General features: G+C 44.1%; 1 protein-coding gene across 2 annotated transcripts in view; it reads left to right on the forward strand.

Annotated features, from left to right (window-relative positions):
• The window catches only part of LOC123990316 (type-1 angiotensin II receptor-like), a 61836-nt gene extending 44397 nt beyond the window's left edge, over window positions 1–17439 (forward strand). For both annotated transcript variants that reach the window (XM_046290910.1, XM_046290909.1), the window contains 4 exons: window positions 9830–10528; window positions 10744–10959; window positions 16078–16190; window positions 16543–17439. In XM_046290910.1, coding sequence (XP_046146866.1) covers window positions 9962–10528; window positions 10744–10959; window positions 16078–16190; window positions 16543–16723 — 1077 coding nt within the window. In that variant the 5' untranslated portion in view covers window positions 9830–9961 and the 3' untranslated portion in view covers window positions 16724–17439. The remainder of the gene's footprint in view (window positions 1–9829; window positions 10529–10743; window positions 10960–16077; window positions 16191–16542) is intronic.
• Window positions 17440–23701: the final 6262 nt, after the last annotated feature.

Genomic DNA, 23701 nt, shown 5'->3' on the forward strand with positions numbered 1-23701 from the left:
CAGTACGTTCATACCCTGAGTCTGTCTTTCCCAGTACGTTCATACCCTGAGTCTGTCTTTCCCAGTACGTTCATACCCTGAGTCTGTCTTTCCCAGTACGTTCAAACCCTCAGTCTGTCTTTCCCAGTACGTTCAAACCCTCTGTCTGTCTTTCCCAGTACGTTCATACCCTCAGTCTGTCTTTCCCAGTACGTTCAAACCCTCAGTCTGTCTTTCCCAGTACGTTCAAACCCTCAGTCTGTCTTTCCCAGTACGTTCAAACCCTCAGTCTGTCTTTCCCAGTACGTTCAAACCCTCAGTCTGTCTTTCCCAGTACGTTCAAACCCTCAGTCTGTCTTTCCCAGTACGTTCAAACCCTCAGTCTGTCTTTCCCAGTACGTTCATACCCTCAGTCTGTCTTTCCCAGTACGTTCAAACCCGCAATCTGTCTTTCCCAGTACGTTCAAACCCTCAGTCTGTCTTTCCCAGTACGTTCAAACCCTCTGTCTGTCTTTCCCAGTACGTTCAAACCCTCAGTCTGTCTTTCCCAGTACGATCATACCCTCAGTCTGTCTTTCCCAGTACGTTCATACCCTCAGTCTGTCTTTCCCAGTACGTTCAAACCCGCAATCTGTCTTTCCCAGTACGTTCAAACCCTCAGTCTGTCTTTCCCAGTACGTTCAAACCCTCAGTCTGTCTTTCCCAGTACGTTCAAACCCGCAGTCTGTCTTTCCCAGTACGTTCAAACCCGCAATCTGTCTTTCCCAGTACGTTCAAACCCTCAGTCTGTCTTTCCCAGTACGTTCAAACCCTCAGTCTGTCTTTCCCAGTACGTTCAAACCCGCAGTCTGTCTTTCCCAGTACGTTCAAACCCTCAGTCTGTCTTTCCCAGTACGTTCATACCCTCAGTCTGTCTTTCCCAGTACGTTCAAACCCTCAGTCTGTCTTTCCCAGTACGTTCAAACCCTCAGTCTGTCTTTCCCAGTACGTTCAAACCCTCAGTCTGTCTTTCCCAGTACGTTCAAACCCTCAGTCTGTCTTTCCCAGTACGTTCAAACCCTCAGTCTGTCTTTCCCAGTACGTTCAAACCCTCAGTCTGTCTTTCCCAGTACGTTCAAACCCGCAGTCTGTCTTTCCCAGTACGTTCAAACCCTCAGTCTGTCTTTCCCAGTACGTTCATACCCTCAGTCTGTCTTTCCCAGTACGTTCAAACCCTCAGTCTGTCTTTCCCAGTACGTTCAAACCCTCAGTCTGTCTTTCCCAGTACGTTCAAACCCTCAGTCTGTCTTTCCCAGTACGTTTTCCTTTAATGTAGTTATACCTGATATTCAAAGACATTACCTTTTTCTTAAATATATCTGTGGTGGGTTAAGTAGCATAGAAGCCTGGTCTCATAGACTAGACGTAACATAGTAAAAGTAATTCGGTTTTGTATGATTACATAAGCCAGAAGGTTACTTAAGACAAAAACATAAGGAGGGTGGTTGGTCGGGGTGGATGGGTAGGCGTATAAGGCAAATGTCTAGCAACCCAAAGGCTACGTGTTCAATCCTCATCGTGGAGAACTTTAGCATTTAGTATCTTACATTTAGCAAATTCATAACATATCATACAAATTGTAATTCAAAACATATCATACGAAATGGACATCCACAAATGAATATGTACAGTACCAAATGAAACGTAAAATATCACACTAAAACGAGTTAGCGGATTTACGTAAACAATAGTAGAAAATGCTCTGAGAGTAGGTTGCAGCGAAGTAACAGTTGAACACTTGAGGCTCCACTAATGGTGCATGTTTTAAACCCCATACACTAAACATTTAAATTAATGCTTTAATGTTTATATCCACACTATATTATTTAACAATGAACCTAAACCCCTATGTAGCCAGAGGCTCACAGGTTTGATGTTCACACAGACAGACAGACAGACAGACAGACAGACAGACAGACAGACAGACAGACAGACAGACAGACAGACAGACAGACAGACAGACAGACAGACAGACAGACAGACAGACAGACAGACAGACAGACAGACAGACAGACAGACAGACAGACAGACAGACAGACAGACAGACAGACAGACAGACAGACAGACAGACAGACAGACAGACAGAGAGTCCAGTGTACTGACCGGACCCCCACAGTCCTGTTTGTTAGTTGGAAGTTACCATGCTGGGTCCTTAGCTCACACAGCCTGAAACGTGACATGGAGTCACACCCTTTAATATCTCTACCTCTCTTTCTACCTCTCTCTCTACCTCTCTCTCCACCTCTCTCTCTCTACCTCTCTCTCTCTCCACCTCTACCTCACTCTACCTCTCTCTATACCCCTCTACCTCTCTCTACCTCTCTCTCTCTACCTCTCTCTCTGCCTCTCTCTCTGCCTCTCTCTCTGCCTTTCTCTCTCTGCCTCTCTCTCCACCTCTCTCTCTACCTCTCTCTCTCTACCTCTCTCTCTACCTCTCTCTACCTCTCTCTCTACCTCTCTCTCTCTACCTCTCTCTCTCTACCTCTCTCTCCATCTCTCTCTCTCTCTACCTCTCTTTCTACCTCCCTCTCTCTACCTCCCTCTCTCTACCTCTTCCTCTCTCTCTCTCTCTCTCTCTGTCATGTTTTGTCATTTATTATCTTGTCTTGTCCCTGTGCTTCCCATTCTATTCGTTTCCCTCTGCTGGTCTTATTAGGTTCTTTCCCTCTTTCTATCCCTCTCTCTCCCCCTCCCTCTCTCACTCTCTCGCTCTCTCTTCTCTCTATCGTTCCGTTCCTGCTCCCAGCTGTTCCTATTCCCCTAATCATCATTTAGTCTTCCCACACCTGTTCCCGATCCTTTTCCCTGATTAGAGTCCCTATTTCTCTCCTTGTTATTCGTTTCTGCCCTGTCGGTTCCTTGTCTAGAATTCACCGTGCTGTGTTTGTGTATCGCCCTGTCGTGTCGTGTTTTCCTCAGATGCTGCGTGGTGAGCAGGTGTCTGAGTCTGTCTGGTTCTAGTGCCTTCCCGAGGCAACCTGCTGTTCACCTGCTGTTCAAGATCGAGTCTCCAGTTTGTCCTCGTCATTTCGAGTGAAAGTTGTGTTTTTTGATTGTATTTACTTTACTGGATTAAAGACTCTGTTTTCGCCAAGTCGCTTTTGGGTCCTCTTTCACCTGCATGACAGAAGGAACCGACCAAGGAATGGACCCAGCGACTTCAGACGCTCGTTACACTGCCGTCGAGATCCAAGGAGCCATGCTCGGCAGACACGAGCAGGAATTGTCTGCTGCTCGCCATGCCGTGGAGAACCTGGCCGCTCAGGTTTCCGACCTCTCTGGACAGTTCCAGAGTCTTCGTCTCGTGCCACCTGTTACTTCCTGGCCTGCCGAGCCTCCAGAACCTAGGGTTAATAACCCACCTTGCTACTCCGGGCAGCCCACTGAGTGCCGCTCCTTTCTCACGCAGTGTGAGATTGTGTTCTCTCTCCAACCCAACACATACTCTAGAGAGAGAGCTCGGGTTGCTTACGTCATTTCACTCCTTACTGGCCGGGCTCGAGAATGGGGCACAGCTATCTGGGAGGCAAGGGCTGATTGCTCTAACAAGTTCCAGAACTTTAAAGAGGAGATGATTCGGGTTTTTGACCGTTCAGTTTTTGGTAGGGAGGCTTCTAGGGCCCTGGCTTCCTTATGCCAAGGTGAACGGTCCATAACGGATTATTCTATTGAGTTTCGCACTCTTGCTGCCTCTAGTGAGTGGAACGAGCCGGCGCTGCTCGCTCGTTTTCTGGAGGGACTCCACGCAGTGGTTAAGGATGAGATTCTCTCCCGGGAGGTTCCTCCAGATGTGGACTCTTTGATTGCTCTCGCCATCCGCATAGAACGACGGGTAGATCTTCGTCACCGGGCTCGTGGAAGAGAGCTCGCATCAACGGTGATTCCCTGCTCCGCATCGCAACCATCTCCCTCCTCTGGCTCAGAGACTGAGCCCATGCAGCTGGGAGGGATTCGCATCTCGACTAAGGAGAGGGAACGGAGGATCACCAACCGCCTGTGCCTCTATTGCGGAGTTGCTGGACATTTTGTTAATTCATGTCCAGTAAAAGCCAGAGCTCATCTGTAAGCGGAGGGCTACAGGTGAGCGCTACTACTCAAGTCTCTCCATCAAAATCCTGTACTACTTTGTCGGTCCATCTACGCTGGACCGGTTCGGGTGCTACATGTAGTGCCTTGATAGACTCTGGGGCTGAGGGTTGTTTCATGGACGAAGCATGGGTTCGGAAACATGACATTCCTTTCAGAGAGTTAGAGAAGCCTACGCCCATGTTCGCCTTAGATGGTAGTCATCTTCCCAGTATCAGATTTGAGACACTACCTTTAACCCTCACAGTATCTGGTAACCACAGTGAGACTATTTCTTTTTTGATTTTCCGTTCACCGTTTACACCTGTTGTTTTGGGTCATCCCTGGCTAGTATGTCATAATCCTTCTATTAATTGGTCTAGTAATTCTATCCTATCCTGGAACGTTTCTTGTCATGTGAAGTGTTTAATGTCTGCCATCCCTCCCGTTTCTTCTGTCCCTACTTCTCAGGAGGAACCTGGCGATTTGACAGGAGTGCCGGAGGAATATCATGATCTGCGCACGGTCTTCAGTCGGTCCCGAGCCAACTCCCTTCCTCCTCACCGGTCGTATGATTGTAGTATTGATCTCCTTCCGGGGACCACTCCTCCTCGGGGTAGACTATACTCTCTGTCGGCTCCCGAACGTAAGGCTCTCGAGGATTATTTGTCTGTGTCTCTTGACGCCGGTACCATAGTGCCTTCTTCCTCTCCGGCCGGGGCGGGGTTCTTTTTTGTTAAGAAGAAGGACGGTACTCTGCGCCCCTGCGTGGATTATCGAGGGCTGAATGACATAACGGTTAAGAATCGTTATCCGCTTCCCCTTATGTCATCAGCCTTCGAGATTCTGCAGGGAGCCAGGTGCTTTACTAAGTTGGACCTTCGTAACGCTTACCATCTCGTGCGCATCAGAGAGGGGGACGAGTGGAAAACGGCGTTTAACACTCCGTTAGGGCATTTTGAGTACCGGGTTCTGCCGTTCGGTCTCGCCAATGCGCCAGCTGTTTTTCAGGCATTAGTTAATGATGTTCTGAGAGACATGCTGAACATCTTTGTTTTTGTCTATCTTGACGATATCCTGATTTTTTCTCCGTCACTCGAGATTCATGTTCAGCACGTTCGACGTGTTCTACAGCGCCTTTTAGAGAATTGTCTCTACGTAAAGGCTGAGAAGTGCTCTTTTCATGTCTCCTCCGTTACTTTTCTCGGTTCCGTTATTTCCGCTGAAGGCATTCAGATGGATTCCGCTAAGGTCCAAGCTGTCAGTGATTGGCCCGTTCCAAGGTCACGTGTCGAGTTGCAGCGCTTTTTAGGTTTCGCTAATTTCTATCGGCGTTTCATTCGTAATTTCGGTCAAGTTGCTGCCCTCTCACAGCTCTTACTTCTGTCAAGACGTGTTTTAAGTGGTCCGGTTCCGCCCAGGGAGCTTTTGATCTTCCAAAAGAACGTTTTACGTCCGCTCCTATCCTCGTTACTCCTGACGTCACTAGACAATTCATTGTCGAGGTTGACGCTTCAGAGGTAGGCGTGGGAGCCATTCTATCCCAGCGCTTCCAGTCTGACGATAAGGTTCATCCTTGCGCTTATTTTTCTCATCGCCTGTCGCCATCTGAGCGCAACTATGATGTGGGTAACCGTGAACTGCTCGCCATCCGCTTAGCCCTAGGCGAATGGCGACAGTGGTTGGAGGGGCGACCGTTCCTTTTGTCGTTTGGACAGACCATAAGAACCTTGAGTACATCCGTTCTGCCAAACGACTTAATGCCCGTCAAGCTCGTTGGGCGTTGTTTTTCGCTCGTTTCGAGTTTGTGATTTCTTACCGTCCGGGTAGCAAGAACACCAAGCCTGATGCCTTATCCCGTCTGTTTAGTTCTTCTGTGGCTTCTACTGATCCCGAGGGGATTCTTCCTTATGGGCGTGTTGTCGGGTTAACAGTCTGGGAATTGAAAGACAGGTTAAGCAAGCACTCACGCACACTGCGTCGCCGCGCGCTTGTCCTAGTAACCTCCTTTTCGTTCCTGTTTCCACTCGTCTGGCTGTTCTTCAGTGGGCTCACTCTGCCAAGTTAGCTGGTCATCCCGGTGTTCGAGGCACTCTTGCGTCTATTCGCCAGCGCTTTTGGTGGCCGACTCAGGAGCGTGATACGCGCCGTTTCGTGGCTGCTTGTTCGGACTGCGCGCAGACTAAGTCGGGTAACTCTCCTCCTGCCGGTCGTCTCAGACCGCTCCCCATTCCTTCTCGACCATGGTCTCACATCGCCCTAGACTTCATTACCGGTCTGCCTTTGTCTGCGGGGAAGACTGTGATTCTTACGGTTGTCGATAGGTTCTCTAAGGCGGCACATTTCATTCCCTCGCTAAACTTCCTTCCGCTAAGGAGACGGCACAAATCATTATCGAGAATGTATTCAGAATTCATGGCCTCCCGTTAGACGCCGTTTCAGACAGAGGCCCGCAATTCACGTCACAGTTTTGGAGGGAGTTCTGTCGTTTGATTGGTGCGTCCGTCAGTCTCTCTTCCGGGTTTCATCCCCAGTCTAACGGTCAAGCAGAGAGGGCCAATCAGACGATTGGTCGCATACTACGCAGCCTTTCTTTCAGAAACCCTGCGTCTTGGGCAGAACAGCTCCCCTGGGCAGAATACGCTCACAATTCGCTTCCTTCGTCTGCTACCGGGTTATCTCCGTTTCAGAGTAGTCTGGGTTACCAGCCTCCTCTGTTCTCATCCCAGCTTGCCGAGTCCAGCGTTCCCTCCGCTCAAGCGTTTGTCCAACGTTGTGAGCGCACCTGGAGGAGGGTGAGGTCTGCACTTTGCCGTTACAGGGCACAGACTGTGAGAGCCGCCAATAAACGCAGGATTAAGAGTCCAAGGTATTGTTGCGGCCAGAGAGTGTGGCTTTCCACTCGCAACCTTCCTCTTACGACAGCTTCTCGTAAGTTGACTCCGCGGTTCATTGGTCCGTTCCGTGTCTCCCAGGTCGTCAATCCTGTCGCTGTGCGACTGCTTCTTCCGCGACATCTTCGTCGCGTCCATCCTGTCTTCCATGTCTCCTGTGTCAAGCCCTTTCTTCGCACCCCGTTCGTCTTCCCTCCCCCTCCCGTCCTTGTCGAGAGCGCACCTATTTACAAGGTACATAAGATCATGGACATGCGTTCTCGGGGACGGGGTCACCAATACTTAGTGGATTGGGAGGGTTACGGTCCTGAGGAGAGGAGTTGGGTTCCGTCTCGGGACGTGCTGGACCGTTCACTCATTGATGATTTCCTCCGTTGCCGCCAGGATTCCTCCTCGAGTGCGCCAGGAGGCGCTCGGTGAGTGGGGGGGTACTGTCATGTTTTGTCATTTATTATCTTGTCTTGTCCCTGTGCTTCCCATTCTATTCGTTTCCCTCTGCTGGTCTTATTAGGTTCTTTCCCTCTTTCTATCCCTCTCTCTCCCCCTCCCTCTCTCACTCTCTCGCTCTCTCTTCTCTCTATCGTTCCGTTCCTGCTCCCAGCTGTTCCTATTCCCCTAATCATCATTTAGTCTTCCCACACCTGTTCCCGATCCTTTTCCCTGATTAGAGTCCCTATTTCTCTCCTTGTTATTCGTTTCTGCCCTGTCGGTTCCTTGTCTAGAATTCACCGTGCTGTGTTTGTGTATCGCCCTGTCGTGTCGTGTTTTCCTCAGATGCTGCGTGGTGAGCAGGTGTCTGAGTCTGTCTGGTTCTAGTGCCTTCCCGAGGCAACCTGCTGTTCACCTGCTGTTCAAGATCGAGTCTCCAGTTTGTCCTCGTCATTTCGAGTGAAAGTTGTGTTTTTTTGATTGTATTTACTTTACTGGATTAAAGACTCTGTTTTCGCCAAGTCGCTTTTGGGTCCTCTTTCACCTGCATGACACTCTCTCTCTCTCTCTCTCTCTCTCTCTCTCTCTCTCTCTCTCTCTCTCTCTCTCTCTCTCTCTCTCTCTACCTCTCTCTCTCTACCTCTCTCTCTGCCTCTCTCTCCACCTCTCTCTCTATCTCTCTCTCTGCCTCTCTCTCTGCCTCTCTCTCTACCTCTCTCTCTCTGCCTCTCTCTCCACCTCTCTCTCTACCTCTCTCTCTCTACCTCTCTCTCTACCTCTCTCTCTACCTCTCTCTACCTCTCTCTCTACCTCTCTCTCTCTACCTCTCTCTCTCTACCTCTCTCTCCATCTCTCTCTCTCTCTACCTCTCTCTCTACCTCCCTCTCTCTACCTCCCTCTCTCTACCTCTTCCTCTCTCTCTCTCTCTCTCTCTCTCTCTCTCTCTCTCTCTCTCTCTCTCTCTCTCTCTCTCTCTCTCTCTCTCTCTACCTCTCTCTCTCTACCTCTCTCTCTGCCTCTCTCTCCACCTCTCTCTCTATCTCTCTCTCTACCTCTCTCTCTACCTCTCTCTCTCTACCTCTCTCTCTACCTCTCTCTCTACCTCTCTACCTCTCTCTCTCTACCTCTCTCTCTCTACCTATCTCTCTACCTCTCTCTCTACCTCTCTCTCTACCTCTCTCTCTCTACCTCTCTCTCTACCTCTCTCTCTATATCTCTCTCTACCTCTCTCTCTGCCTCTCTCTCTACCTCTCTCTCTCTCCACCTCTCTCTCTACCGCTTTCTCTCTCTCTACCTCTCTCTCTCTCTACCTCTCTCTCTCTACCTCTCTCTATCTACCTCTCTCTCTACCTCTCTCTCTACCTCTCTCTGCCTCTCTCTCTGCCTCTCTCTCTACCTATCTCTCTCTACCTCTCACTCTACCCCTCTCTCTCTACTTCTCTCTCTCTACCTATCTCTCTCTACCTCCACCTCTCTCTCTCTACCTCTCTCTCTCCACCTCTCTCTCCACCTCTCTCTCTACCTCTCTTTCTGTCTCTCTCTCTACCTCTCTCTCTGCCTCTCTCTCTGCCTCTCTCTCTCCACCTCTCTCTCTACCTCTCTCTCTACCTCTCTCTCTATATACCTCTCTCTCTACCTCTCTCTCTACCTCTCTCTCTCTACCTCTCTCTCTACCTCTCTCTCTCTACCTCTCTCTCTCTACCTCTCTCTCTCTCCACCTCTCTCTCTACCTCTCTCTCTACCTCTCTCTCTATCTCTCTCTCTCTGGCTCATACCAGAGAGAGAGACCTATACCTTTCTCTCTACCTCTCGCTCTACCTCTCTCTCTATCTCTCTCTCTCTACCTCTCTCTCTCTGGCTCACTCTACCTCTCTACCTCTCTCTACCTCTCTATCTGCCTCTCTCTCGGCCTCTCTCTCTACCTCTCTCTCTACCTCTCTCTTCCTCAGTTTGTAATGGTGTAGTTATCCAGGAAGACAGTTTGGCTGCATGCAGTCTTCATTAACACAGGATCGTATCACAACAGAAACACTCCTTCCGGGTTCCCACACAGGCCATACAGACAGACCATTTGATGAGTGCTCTTCAGTTTTACTGTTTCTATTTATTCACTAAAGAGACGTTTAAAGAGAGGGGGTTGAAATCCAGCCTGTCATTTTTACCATATGAAATAACATCCAACATCTGGTTTTGATGGCCTCCTATTTTACATGTAAGGGCCCTGTAGGGTTTAGGGTGTAGGGTTTAGTGTGTACTGTGTAGGGTTTAGGGTGTAGGGTTTAGGGTGTAGGGTTTAAGTTTTAGGGTTTAGGGTTTAGGGTTTAGGGTGTGCGCCTAGACAGTCTCCTAGACTGTTTACGGCCTGTTGATAATGAAGCTCCTCTCCTAGACTGTCCCTGAACTTTTGTGTGTTTCTTTCATAGGACTGACGGAGGCCCTATATCGTATTTGTCCCCCAGACTGACCCCCCCGTCCGTCCGTCCGTCAACCATCCCCTCTTTGACCTCGACCCCCGTCCGTCCGTCTGTCCGTCCGTGGAGCTGTTAAATCTGATAATGGAGAACTTTACGGCTGTCGGAGCATCGACCACAGAGACCGAAGGTATTCATCTGAACTGCAGCATGTCCGGGAGGCACAACTTCATCTTCACCCTGATCCCGGTAGTGTACGGCTGTAACTTTGTCATCGGCATGGTGGGGAACAGCATGGTGGTGGCGGTCATCTACCGTTACATGAAGCTGAAGACAGTGGCCAATGTGTTCGTCCTCAACCTAGCCATCTCAGACCTTACCTTCCTGATCACCCTGCCCATGTGGGCCACCTTCACAGCCACAGGCTACCAGTGGCCCTTCGGTGGGTTCCTGTGTAAGGCCAGCGCTGGCCTGGTTATGTTCAACCTCTACAGCTCCATCTTCTTCCTCACCGCGCTCAGCATCGACCGCTACCTGGCCATCGTCCACCCAGTGAGGTCGCGGCAGCGCCGTACTGTGCTCTACGCCCGTATCACCTGCGTCCTGGTTTGGCTCTTCGCCCTACTGCTGTCCGTCCCCACGGCCCTGACCAGAGACCTGATGCACATCACCAACTACAACATCACCACGTGTGGCGTGCTGCACCCCGAGGTTTGACATGAATAGGGCTATCCTTTCACAATGTGACTCTTAAACGGGCACCTCTGTGTAAATATTTGTAATTGTTGCCTTTACTGTTGTTGTTTTCAACTGAATTGAGTGTAAAGTGTTTAAAGTATCAGTCTTTCCCACCTGCTATCTACCATCCGGCTGGAACATCCTACTGCTTTTAATAATCTAGTCAATTTAACCAATCAATCAATCAGGGCTCCAGGCACCTCCTCCTCATCATCAGCCTGATGAAGAGCATCCTGGGGTTCCTGGTTCCCTTCCTCATTATCATATCATGCTACTGCCTAATTGGTCAAGCCCTGGTCAGGGCAAGGAGCATCCAGAAGACCACCCGGTCGAGAGACGATGAGGTGTTGAGGATGCTGGCGGCGGCTGTCCTGGCCTTCTTCCTGTGTTGGATGCCTCACCAGGTGGGAGGAGACTCCCTCCACACACAACCACACACACACACACACACACACACACACACACACACACACACACACACACACACACACACACACACACACACACACACACACACACACACACACACACACACACACACACACTGTACTCTGAAGAGAGTCACTCCTCACACACTTTATACTAAAGGTATTCACTTATCCCGTTATTATCTTGTTGTTATCCTGTTGTTATTCAGGTATTATCCTGTTGTTATTCAGGTATTATCCTGTTGTTATTCAGGTATTATCCCGTTGTTATTCAGGTATTATCCCGTTGTTATTCAGGTATTATCCTGTTGTTATTCAGGTATTATCCCGTTGTTATTCAGGTATTATCCTGTTGTTATCCCGTTATTCAGGTATTATCCCGTTGTTATTCAGGTATTATCCCGTTATTATTCAGGTATTATCCGTTATTATCCCGTTGTTATTCAGGTATTATCCTGTTGTTATTCAGGTATTATCCTGTTGTTATTCAGGTATTATCCCGTATTATCCCGTTGTTATTCAGGTATTATCCCGTTGTTATTCAGGTATTATCCCGTTATTATTCAGGTATTATCCCGTTATTATCCCGTTGTTATTCAGGTATTATCCCGTTGTTATTCAGGTATTATCACGTATTATCCCGTTGTTATTCAGGTATTATCCCGTTGTTATTCAGGTATTATCCTGTTGTTATTCAGGTATTATCCCGTTATTATCCCGTTGTTATTCAGGTATTATCCCGTTGTTATTCAGGTATTATCCTGTTGTTATTCAGGTATTATCCCGTTATTATCCCGTTGTTATTCAGGTATTATCCCGTTGTTATTCAGGTATTATCCCGTTGTTATTCAGGTATTATCCCGTTGTTATTCAGGTATTATCCCGTTGTTATTCAGGTATTATCCCGTTGTTATTCAGGTATTATCCCGTTGTTATTCAGGTATTATCCCGTTGTTATTCAGGTATTATCCCGTTATTATCCCGTTGTTATTCAGGTATTATCCCGTTGTTATTCAGGTATTATCCTGTTGTTATTCAGGTATTATCCCGTTATTATCCGTTGTTATTCAGGTATTATCCTGTTGTTATTCAGGTATTATCCCGTTATTATCCCGTTGTTATTCAGGTATTATCCTGTTGTTATTCAGGTATTATCCCGTTATTATCCGTTGTTATTCAGGTATTATCCCGTTGTTATTCAGGTATTATCCCGTTGTTATTCAGGTATTGTCCCGTTGTTATTCAGGTATTATCCTGTTGTTATTCAGGTATTATCCTGTTGTTATCCCGTTGTTATTCAGGTATTATCCCGTTGTTATTCAGGTATTATCCTGTTGTTATTCAGGTATTATCCCGTTATTATCCCGTTGTTATTCAGGTATTATCCTGTTGTTATTCAGGTATTATCCCGTTGTTATTCAGGTATTATCCTGTTGTTATTCAGGTATTATCCCGTTATTATCCCGTTGTTATTCAGGTATTATCCCGTTGTTATTCAGGTATTATCCTGTTGTTATTCAGGTATTATCCTGTTGTTATTCAGGTATTATCCCGTTATTATTCAGGTATTATCCTGTTGTTATTCAGGTATTATCCTGTTGTTATTCAGGTATTATCCCGTTGTTATTCAGGTATTATCCCGTTGTTATCCTGTTGTTATTCAGGTATTATCCCGTTATTATTCAGGTATTATCCCGTTATTATCCCGTTGTTATTCAGGTATTATCCCGTTGTTATTCAGGTATTATCCCGTTATTATCCCGTTGTTATTCAGGTATTATCCCGTTGTTATTCAGGTATTATCCTGTTGTTATTCAGGTATTATCCCGTTATTATCCCGTTGTTATTCAGGTATTATCCCGTTGTTATTCAGGTATTATCCCGTTGTTATTCAGGTATTATCCCATTGTTATTCAGGTATTATCCCGTTGTTATTCAGGTATTATCCCGTTGTTATTCAGGTATTATCCCGTTGTTATTCAGGTATTATCCCGTTGTTATTCAGGTATTATCCCGTTGTTATTCAGGTATTATCCCGTTATTATCCTGTTGTTATTCAGGTATTATCCCGTTGTTATTCAGGTATTATCCTGTTGTTATTCAGGTATTATCCCGTTATTATCCCGTTGTTATTCAGGTATTGTCCCGTTGTTATTCAGGTATTATCCCGTTGTTATTCAGGTATTATCCCGTTGTTATTCAGGTATTATCCCGTTATTATCCCGTTGTTATTCAGGTATTATCCCATTGTTATTCAGGTATTATCCCGTTATTATCCCGTTGTTATTCAGGTATTATCCCGTTGTTATTCAGGTATTATCCCGTTGTTATTCAGGTATTATCCCGTTGTTATTCAGGTATTATCCCGTTGTTATTCAGGTATTATCCCGTTGTTATTCAGGTATTATCCCGTTGTTATTCAGGTATTATCCCGTTGTTATTCAGGTATTATCCCGTTGTTATTCAGGTATTATCCCGTTATTATCCCGTTGTTATTCAGGTATTATCCCGTTGTTATTCAGGTATTATCCTGTTGTTATTCAGGTATTATCCCGTTATTATCCCGTTGTTATTCAGGTATTATCCCGTTGTTATTCAGGTATTATCCCGTTGTTATTCAGGTATTATCCCGTTATTATCCCGTTGTTATTCAGGTATTATCCCGTTGTTATTCAGGTATTATCCCGTTGTTATTCAGGTATTATCCCGTTGTTATTCAGGTATTATCCCGTTGTTATTCAGGTATTATCCCGTTGTTATTCAGGTATTATCCCGTTGTTATTCAGGTATTATCCCATTGTTATTCAGGTATTATCCTGTTGTTATTCAGGTATTATCCCGTTATTATCCTGTTGTTATTCAGGTATTATCCTGTTGTTATTCAGGTATTATCCCGTTGTTATTCAGGTATTATCCCGTTGTTATTCAGGTATTATCCTGTTGTTATTCAGGTATTATCCCGTTGTTATTCAGGTATTATCCCGTTATTATTCAGGTATTATCCCGTTGTTATTCAGGTAATATCCTGTTGTTATTCAGGTATTATCCTGTTGTTATTCAGGTATTATCCCGTTGTTATTCAGGTATTATCCCGTTATTATTCAGGTATTATCCTGTTGTTATTCAGGTATTATCCCGTTGTTATTCAGGTATTATCCTGTTGTTATTCAGGTATTATCCCATTGTTATTCAGGTATTATCCCGTTGTTATTCAGGTATTATCCCGTTATTATCCCGTTGTTATTCAGGTATTATCATGTTGTTATTCAGGTATTATCCCATTGTTATTCAGGTATTATCCCGTTGTTATTCAGGTATTATCCCGTTATTATCCCGTTGTTATTCAGGTATTATCCCGTTGTTATTCAGGTATTATCCCGTTGTTATTCAGGTATTATCCCGTTATTATCCTGTTGTTATTCAGGTATTATCCCGTTGTTATCCTGTTGTTATTCAGGTATTATCCCGTTGTTATTCAGGTATTATCCTGTTGTTATTCAGGTATTATCCTGTTGTTATTCAGGTATCATCCCGTTGTTATTCAGGTATTATCCTGTTGTTATTCAGGTATTATCCCGTTGTTATTCAGGTATTATCCCGTTGTTATTCAGGTATTATCCTGTTGTTATTCAGGTATTATCCTGTTGTTATTCAGGTATTATCCCGTTGTTATTCAGCTATTATCCTGTTGTTATTCAGGTATTATCCCGTTATTATCCCGTTGTTATTCAGGTATTATCCTGTTGTTATTCAGGTATTATCCAGCTGTTATTCAGGTATTATCCCGTTGTTATTCAGGTATTATCCCGTTATTATTCAGGTATTATCCTGTTGTTATTCAGGTATTATCCCGTTGTTATTCAGGTATTATCCCGTTGTTATTCAGGTATTATCCCGTTGTTATTCAGGTATTATCCCGTTGTTATTAAGGTATTATCCCGTTGTTATTCAGGTATTATCCTGTTGTTATTCAGGTATTATCCTGTTGTTATTCAGGTATTATCCCGTTGTTATTCAGGTATTATCCCGTTGTTATTCAGGTATTATACCGTTATTATCCCGTTGTTATTCAGGTATTATCCCGTTATTATCCCGTTGTTATTCAGGTATTATCCTGTTGTTATTCAGGTATTATCCCGTTGTTATTCAGGTATTATCCCGTTGTTATTCAGGTATTATCCTGTTGTTATTCAGGTATTATCCCGTTGTTATTCAGGTATTATCCCGTTGTTATTCAGGTATTATCCCGTTATTATCCCGTTGTTATTCAGGTATTATCCCGTTATTATCCCGTTGTTATTCAGGTATTATCCCGTTGTTATTCAGGTATTATCCCGTTATTATCCCGTTGTTATTCAGGTATTATCCCGTTGTTATTCAGGTATTATCCCGTTGTTATTCAGGTATTATCCCGTTGTTATTCAGGTATTATCCCGTTGTTATTCAGGTATTATCCCGTTGTTATTCAGGTATTATCCCGTTGTTATTCAGGTATTATCCCGTTGTTATCCTGTTGTTATTCAGGTATTATCCCGTTGTTATTCAGGTATTATCCCGTTGTTATTCAGGTATTATCCCGTTGTTATTCAGTTATTATCCTGTTGTTATTATTCAGTTATTATCCCGTTGTTATTCAGGTATTATCCCGTATTCAGGTATTATCCCGTTATTATTCAGTTATTATCTCATTATTATTCAGTTATTATCCGTTATTATTCAGTTATTATCTCGTTGTTATTCAGTTATTATCTCATTATTATTCAGTTATTATCTCATTATTATTCAGTTATTATCTCGTTATTATTCAGTTATTATCTTGTTATTATTCAGTTATTATCTCATTATTATTCAGTTATTATCTTGTTATTATTCAGTTATTACGCCGTTATTATTCAGGTATTATTTTTGAAAAATCCCGTTATTATCTTGTTATTATTCGGTTATTATCTCGTTATTATTTGGTTATTATCTCGTTATTATTCAGTTATCCTGTTGTTTTCCTGTTCCTCCCTGAATGTTCTCTTGGAATGATGAGGAATGTCCTTTTAATCTTTCTAGAGCTGTAAAGTTAATGTAATATCTTCCTCACCTTAGGTATTCCACTTCATGGAGCTCCTGGCCCAGCTAAAGGTTATAACTAACTGTGTGATGGTGGACGTCATCGACACGGCCATGCCTTTCACCATCTGCATCGCATTTCTCAACAGGTAGCCTAGAGGTTCATCTGGGAAAACCCAGAACTAAAATCTCACGTAATTGAATTAGATGTTAAGTGTATCTACGATAGATAACCTAGAGGTTAAAGGGGCAGGCAACTGGAAGGTCAACTGGAAGGTCACTGGTTCGAATTTTAACCCTAACTGGGGAAAATCTACCCTTGGTACCTGTCTATTTTTCTATCTTCCCACTCCTTTCCACTGCTTGTCATGCTAAACATGTTTGGCATATAACGTAGAGAACAAGGAGTGGAATGACAGCACAAAACATGGCTGGATTTCATGCTAGGAACGTTGCATTGACAATAATAAAGTATTATCTGATGTTATGTTATATCGCCAGCTGTGTCAACCCCATCCTCTACGGCTTCGTGGGACAGAACTTCAGGAAGAACCTGGTCCTACTGCTCCACTGCTCCCCCGCTGGCCTGGCTGGGACACATCCCTCCATCATCTCTAAGATGTCCACCCTGTCCTACCGCCCCTCTGAGGCCCTGCACCTCACCAACAAGAACAATGTCTGATGTGAGGAGGGAAGGAATGTGTAGCTGTGTAATTCCTTGGCTCTTCTGGTTGTGTCAAGTGAGGAGTATGAAGGAATACACATTGTGGGTGCCTCCCAAATGGCCCCCTAGTCCCTATATAGTGCCCTTTGGGCCCTGGTCAAAAGTAGTGCACTATATAGGGAATAGGGTGCAATGTGGTATACATCCCCAACTGTTATACCAAGCACTGAACCGTGGTTAGAAGTTGTACCGTAGAACTGTAGAGAAATACAGGTAGAACGTGGCTATTTAATACTGAGGGAATGTTCCTTTGTGTCTGAATCATATGAGTTGAGTCCATGAGACAGATTAGTTCACTGCCTTGTACAACATACAGCAGATGTGCATGGTTAGCTAACAGATTTCATTGTAATGCAGCTTTAGAACAAAACAGCTGCGTTATTTCTGTTTAAATACTGATGTGAAATACTATTACTGTACTTTGGTATTCGTGTTTTTTTGTTGTCACACGGGTACATAGATATGTAAGCAGTATTTATACTGCACATTCAGTAAATGTTCGCTTTGAATATACTGTAGCTGAGATTAAAGTGATGAGTGAGAAATTTACTGATGCAGAAATATCATACCTCTCACCATTACAATAACTGGGGAGGTTAGCATTTTATATCATACCCCCAAGACATGCTAACCTCTCACCATTACCATAACAGGGGAGGTTAGCATTTTATATCATACCCCCAAGACATGCTAACCCTCACCATTACAATAACAGGGGAGGTTAGCATTTTATATCATACCATCAAGACATGCTAACCTCTCACCATTACAATAACAGGGGAGGTTAGCATTTTATATCATACCCCCAAGCCATGCTAACCTCTCACCATTACAATAACAGGGGAGGTTAGCATGTTATATCATACCCCCAAGACATGCTAACCTCTCACCATTACAATAACAGGGGAGGTTAGCATTTTATATCATACCCCCAAGACATGCTAACCTCTCACCATTACAATAACTGGGGAGGTTAGCATTTTATATCATACCCCCAAGACATGCTAACCTCTCACCATTACAATAACAGGGGAGGTTAGCATTTTTGGGAGGGGGGTATAATATTTGTGCGTCTGTCACTTTCTCTCTCATCACTATTCATGATTCATTCAGAATTATCCGTAACCATGGTAGCATCCACATTAATGTAGAAGTGTTTAGAAACACATTCTATTCTTATTTACAATAAAAGTGACTCCAAAATGACACAATACATTATTTAACCTTTATTTCTATTGGGCACAAAATAATCTGAAACACAAACAAAACAAACAAACAGCAAATGTATCCACAAGCTTGATGTAATCATTGCACACTCGGAATATGGGACCAAATATTAAACTTTCGACAACTTTAATACACATATAAGTGAATTTGTCCCAATAATTTTGGTTCCCTAAAATGGGGGACTATGTACAAGAAGTGCTGTAATTTGAAACGGTTCACCCGATATGGTTGAAAATAACGTCAAATGAAAGCTAACAGTCAGCACTTTAACCTTGTAGTCATTGTACCATTTCAATTGTTACTGTCCCAGTACTTTTGGAGCTCACTGTATTTGTCCTATTTTACACATCTACGTGTAGCTACAAGCCCAGCTACCGTACAGGCCTGTACACTCCCATGATACACTGAAAGATGGCTACCGTACAGGCCTGTACACTCCCATGATACACTGAAAGATGGCTACCGTACAGGCCTGTACACTCCCATGATACACTGAAAGATGGCTACCGTACAGGCCTGTACACTCCCATGATACACTGAAAGATGGCTACCGTACAGGCCTGTACACTCCCATGATACACTGAAAGATGGCTACCGTACAGGCCTGTACACTCCCATGATACACTGAAAGATAGCTACCGTACGGGCCTGTACACTCCCATGATACACTGAAAGATGGCTACCGTACAGGCCTGTACACTCCCATGATACACTGAAAGATGGCTACCGTACAGGCCTGTACACTCCCATGATACACTGAAAGATGGCTACCGTACAGGCCTGTACACTCCCATGATACACTGAAAGATGGCTACCGTACAGGCCTGTACACTCCCATGATACACTGAAAGATGGCTACCGTACAGGCCTGTACACTCCCATGATACACTGAAAGATAGCTACCGTACAGGCCTGTACACTCCCATGATACACTGAAAGATGGCTACCGTACAGGCCTGTACACTCCCATACACTGAAAGATGGCTACCGTACAGGCCTGTACACTCCCATGATACACTGAAAGATGGCTACCGTACAGGCCTGTACACTCCCATGATACACTGAAAGATGGCTACCGTACAGGCCTGTACACTCCCATGATACACTGAAAGATAGCTACCGTACAGGCCTGTACACTCCCATGATACACTGAAAGATGGCTACCGTACAGGCCTGTACACTCCCATGATACACTGAAAGATGGCTACCGTACAGGCCTGTACACTCCCATGATACACTGAAAGATGGCTACCGTACAGGCCTGTACACTCCCATGATACACTGAAAGATGGCTACCGTACAGGCCTGTACACTCCCACGCTCAGCCAAATAGAATGACTCACCTAGCTAGTGCACGATACACTGAAAGATGGCTACGACTCTGCTCTACTTGTAATTGTAAAATTGATGATCTATGTAACTTCTGTGAGTGTGTTTGGTGGTACCAACACCATGTGACTGTGTTTGGTAGTACCAACACCATGTGACTGTGTTTGGTAGTACCAACACCATGTGACTGTGTTTGGTAGTACCAACACCATGTGACTGTGTTTGGTAGTACCAACACCATCTGACTGTGTTTGGTAGTACCAACACCATGTGACTGTGTTTGGTAGTACCAACACCATGTGACTGTGTTTGGTAGTACCAACACCATGTGACTGTGTGTTTGGTAGTACCAACACCATGTGACTGTGTTTGGTAGTACCAACACCATGTGACTGGTATTGTGTGTGTGATGTGTTGTGGAACTGTGTTCTTATAGCAATGCCTTTGTATAGGGAAATGTAGAGGTTTAATGTGTAGCATCGGTCTGAGAGAAATTCATTTAGTGTCGCCAACAAAACCTTATGCTTTAACTGTAAAGTATAGCACCTGAGATTACGGAGATTACGGAGATCTATCCCAAAATTCCCAGGTTGTCCAGAAATCCTGGTGGAGGAATCTTGATTTCCTGCATAATCTCTCCTTATTCGTGGAATTTTACAACCAGGATTTGGAATATTTGAGGAAAATTACCAGAAACAGCGCTAGGGAGACGTGACGATGAAGATCGAGTTTAACAGAAGCACTCCAGGTGATTCTATACATTAAGTACATATATGAGGGTGATTCTGTACATTGGGTGTATATTCTGTGTCTGGGCAGATCTGGTGTCATTGTGGTATTGAAACGTGTTCACATTGTTCTCTAGATATTTTTTATTCTGTAAGTACCGTTCATCACTAATACACATAAATATATTAATAAATCTGAAAAAAATTGAGATATGTACATATCCCTGTGATTTGTTATTGCTCTGTATTTCCTAATCGATAGGGCCAAAGAGAGGCACAGGGTAGTAATCTATTCAACCAGTCACCCTTCCAAACACCTGTGTCGTGTCTGATGTTTCTGTTGCTCAGTATGTATTAGAAAAAGAAGTATACATTTAATGTATAACCCTCTTTCCATCGATAAACAATCTCAAAATACTATAGTATGTGCATTAAAATAGGTCCACCTGCAATGTTCTGTATCACCACAATGCATCTGAGCAGAACGAATGCAAAAACCCCCCAGCCAACCCACTGGACACACCACGTCCTCTCAAACGGCAAAATGTGGGTAATCTTTGGTTGGGACGTTGAGCAATGAGATTTCAACCTTTATTCACCCAGACAAAAAGACAGCCAGAAGTATGTTGAATTCACAACGTGTTATCACTATGATTCTAACCATCTAAAAGCACAACCAACAAAGGGAAACCAATGTCTGATTTTTGGTTGAGTCGTCACCTAAATGTGTTATCACTGCACGTTCAACCATTTTTAAAAGCACGATCAAGTTCAAATGGGAATACAATGTCAGATACGTTGTATTCATATAACGGATTATTAATTATGGATAGGGGAGACGCTAGCGGCTAGCGTCTCAACTGGCCAATTGCCAGGGGAAATGCAGAGCGCTAGATTCAAATAAAATGCTATAAAATTCAAACTTTCATTAAATCACACATGTAAGATACTCCATTAAAGCTCCACTCGTTGTGAATCCAGCCAACATGTCCGATTTTAAAATGCTTAGTTCAAGTGATTAATGCTGTTGGAGATTCTGCACAGACTATTTTAGTAAATGTGAAGATGTCAACTGACCTGGGACCTCTGCATGCTGTCTAGAACATGCACACTTTCCATGATCGCGTAAGAAGTAACCTCAAAAAGTTGCCAACAATGTGCTACTCATTTTAAGGTTGAATAAATCGGCCACTGTTATACTAATTAGTTTGCCTTAACTTTAGGCTATTTGCTATTTAACAAAAGTAATAATGAGGTTTTTTTGTGCCAATGACTTTAGTCTGGCTTTGTTTAAAGTGCATTTCAAGTTTGATTCAGTCGTTATGAAGGAAGACAGTTAGTGTACACTGACAACATAATGAAGGCTCTTCTGCTTCTAGGATTTGTGGCATCCGCCCTGGGTTGAGGTAATGTTTTACGACGGGCAAAATATCAACCTTTTATTTTGTTTTATTTTTTAAATTATTTTATTTTCAAACCACACAGTGTATGAATATGACAAAGATCTTTTTACCCCGACAATGCTGGGACAATTGTGAGCCATCCCATGGGACTCCCAATCACGGCCGGTTGGGACACAGCCTGGAATCGAACCAGAGTCTGTAGTAACGCCTCTAGCACTGAGATGCATTGTCCTAGACCGTTGCGCAACTCGGGAGGTCATGTTGTCAACACATTACCCTGTCACAAGATACAGCACATCACCCTGCCACAAGATACAGCACATCAGCCTGCCACAAGATACAGCACATCACCCTGTCACAAGATACAGCACATCACCCTGCCACAAGATACAGCACATCAGCCTGCCACAAGATACAGCACATCACCCTGTCACAAGATACAGCACATCACCCTGTCACAAGATACAACACATCACCCTGTCAGGCCCACTATTAGAGGATGTATGGTGATAGACTGTTGTTAGGCCCACTATTAGAGGATGTATGGTGATAGACTGTTGTTAGGTCCACTATTAGAGGATGTATGGTGATAGACTGTTGTTAGGTCCACTATTAGAGGATGTATGGTGATAGACTGTTGTTAGGTCCACTATTAGAGGATGTATGGTGATAGACTGTTGATAGGCCCACTATTAGAGGATGTATGGTGATAGACTGTTGATAGGCCCACTATTAGAGGATGTATGGTGATAGACTGTTGATAGGCCCACTATTAGAGGATGTATGGTGATAGACTGTTGATAGGCCCACTATTAGAGGATGTATGGTGATAGACTGTTGATAGGTCCACTATTAGAGGATGTATGGTGATAGACTGTTGATAGGCCCACTATTAGAGGATGTATGGTGATAGACTGTTGATAGGCCCACTATTAGAGGATGTATGGTGATGGACTGTTGTTAGGCCCACTATTAGAGGATGTATGGTGATAGACTGTTGATAGGCCCACTATTAGAGGATGTATGGTGATAGACTGTTGATAGGCCCACTATTAGAGGATGTATGGTGATAGACTGTTGATAGGTCCACTATTAGAGGATGTATGGTGATAGACTGTTGATAGGCCCACTATTAGAGGATGTATGGTGATAGACTGTTGTTAGGCCCACTATTAGAGGATGTATGGTGATAGACTGTTGATAGGCCCACTATTAGAGGATGTATGGTGATAGACTGTTGTTAGGCCCACTATTAGAGGATGTATGGTGATAGACTGTTGATAGGCCCACTATTAGAGGATGTATGGTGATAGACTGTTGATAGGCCCACTATTAGAGGATGTATGGTGATAGACTGTTGATAGGCCCACTATTAGAGGATGTATGGTGATAGACTGTTGATAGGCCCACTATTAGAGGATGTATGGTGATAGACTGTTGTTAGGCCCACTATTAGAGGATGTATGGTGATAGACTGTTGATAGGCCCACTATTAGAGGATGTATGGTGATAGACTGTTGTTAGGCCCACTATTAGAGGATGTATGGTGATAGACTGTTGTTAGGCCCACTATTAGAGGATGTATGGTGATAGACTGTTGATAGGCCCACTATTAGAGGATGTATGGTGATAGACTGTTGATAGGCCCACTATTAGAGGATGTATGATGATAGACTGTTGATAGGCCCACTATTAGAGGATGTATGGTGATAGACTGTTGATAGGCCCACTATTAGAGGATGTATGGTGATAGACTGTTGATAGGCCCACTATTAGAGGATGTATGGTTATGGATTAACCACATTTGGTCAGAGAATTTCTAAGTGAACATATTTCTATCAACATTAAAATACCTGTGGGACTCAATTGAATTTGTCACAGCTGTTTGTGATGCCAGTCATGTACTGGACACAGCACTGAGGGAGCTACCAGTGTCAAGTGGTCTTCTTCCTGTTAGGAAATCATAAGGTGAATGCACCAATTTGTAAGTCTCTCTGGATAAGAGCGTCTGCTAAATGACTTAAATGTAATGTAAATGTCTTCTCAGTACCTGAACATCCAATATTTTACATTTTCAGACTAGATATACAGTACATTGAATTCCGTTAGATATTTAATAAGCTCAGTGTAAGGTCATGACCAAAAACATCACACAATTATTAAGACAACTTTTTGAAGCCTTGAGGAATGAATTCAACTGTTTTAAACAAAGCTTGAGGACGTGCTCTTTGAAGGTTTGTTGATCTGGG

This window comes from Oncorhynchus gorbuscha, linkage group LG12, assembly GCF_021184085.1.
Source record: "Oncorhynchus gorbuscha isolate QuinsamMale2020 ecotype Even-year linkage group LG12, OgorEven_v1.0, whole genome shotgun sequence".
Classification (NCBI taxonomy): Eukaryota; Metazoa; Chordata; class Actinopteri; order Salmoniformes; family Salmonidae; genus Oncorhynchus; species Oncorhynchus gorbuscha.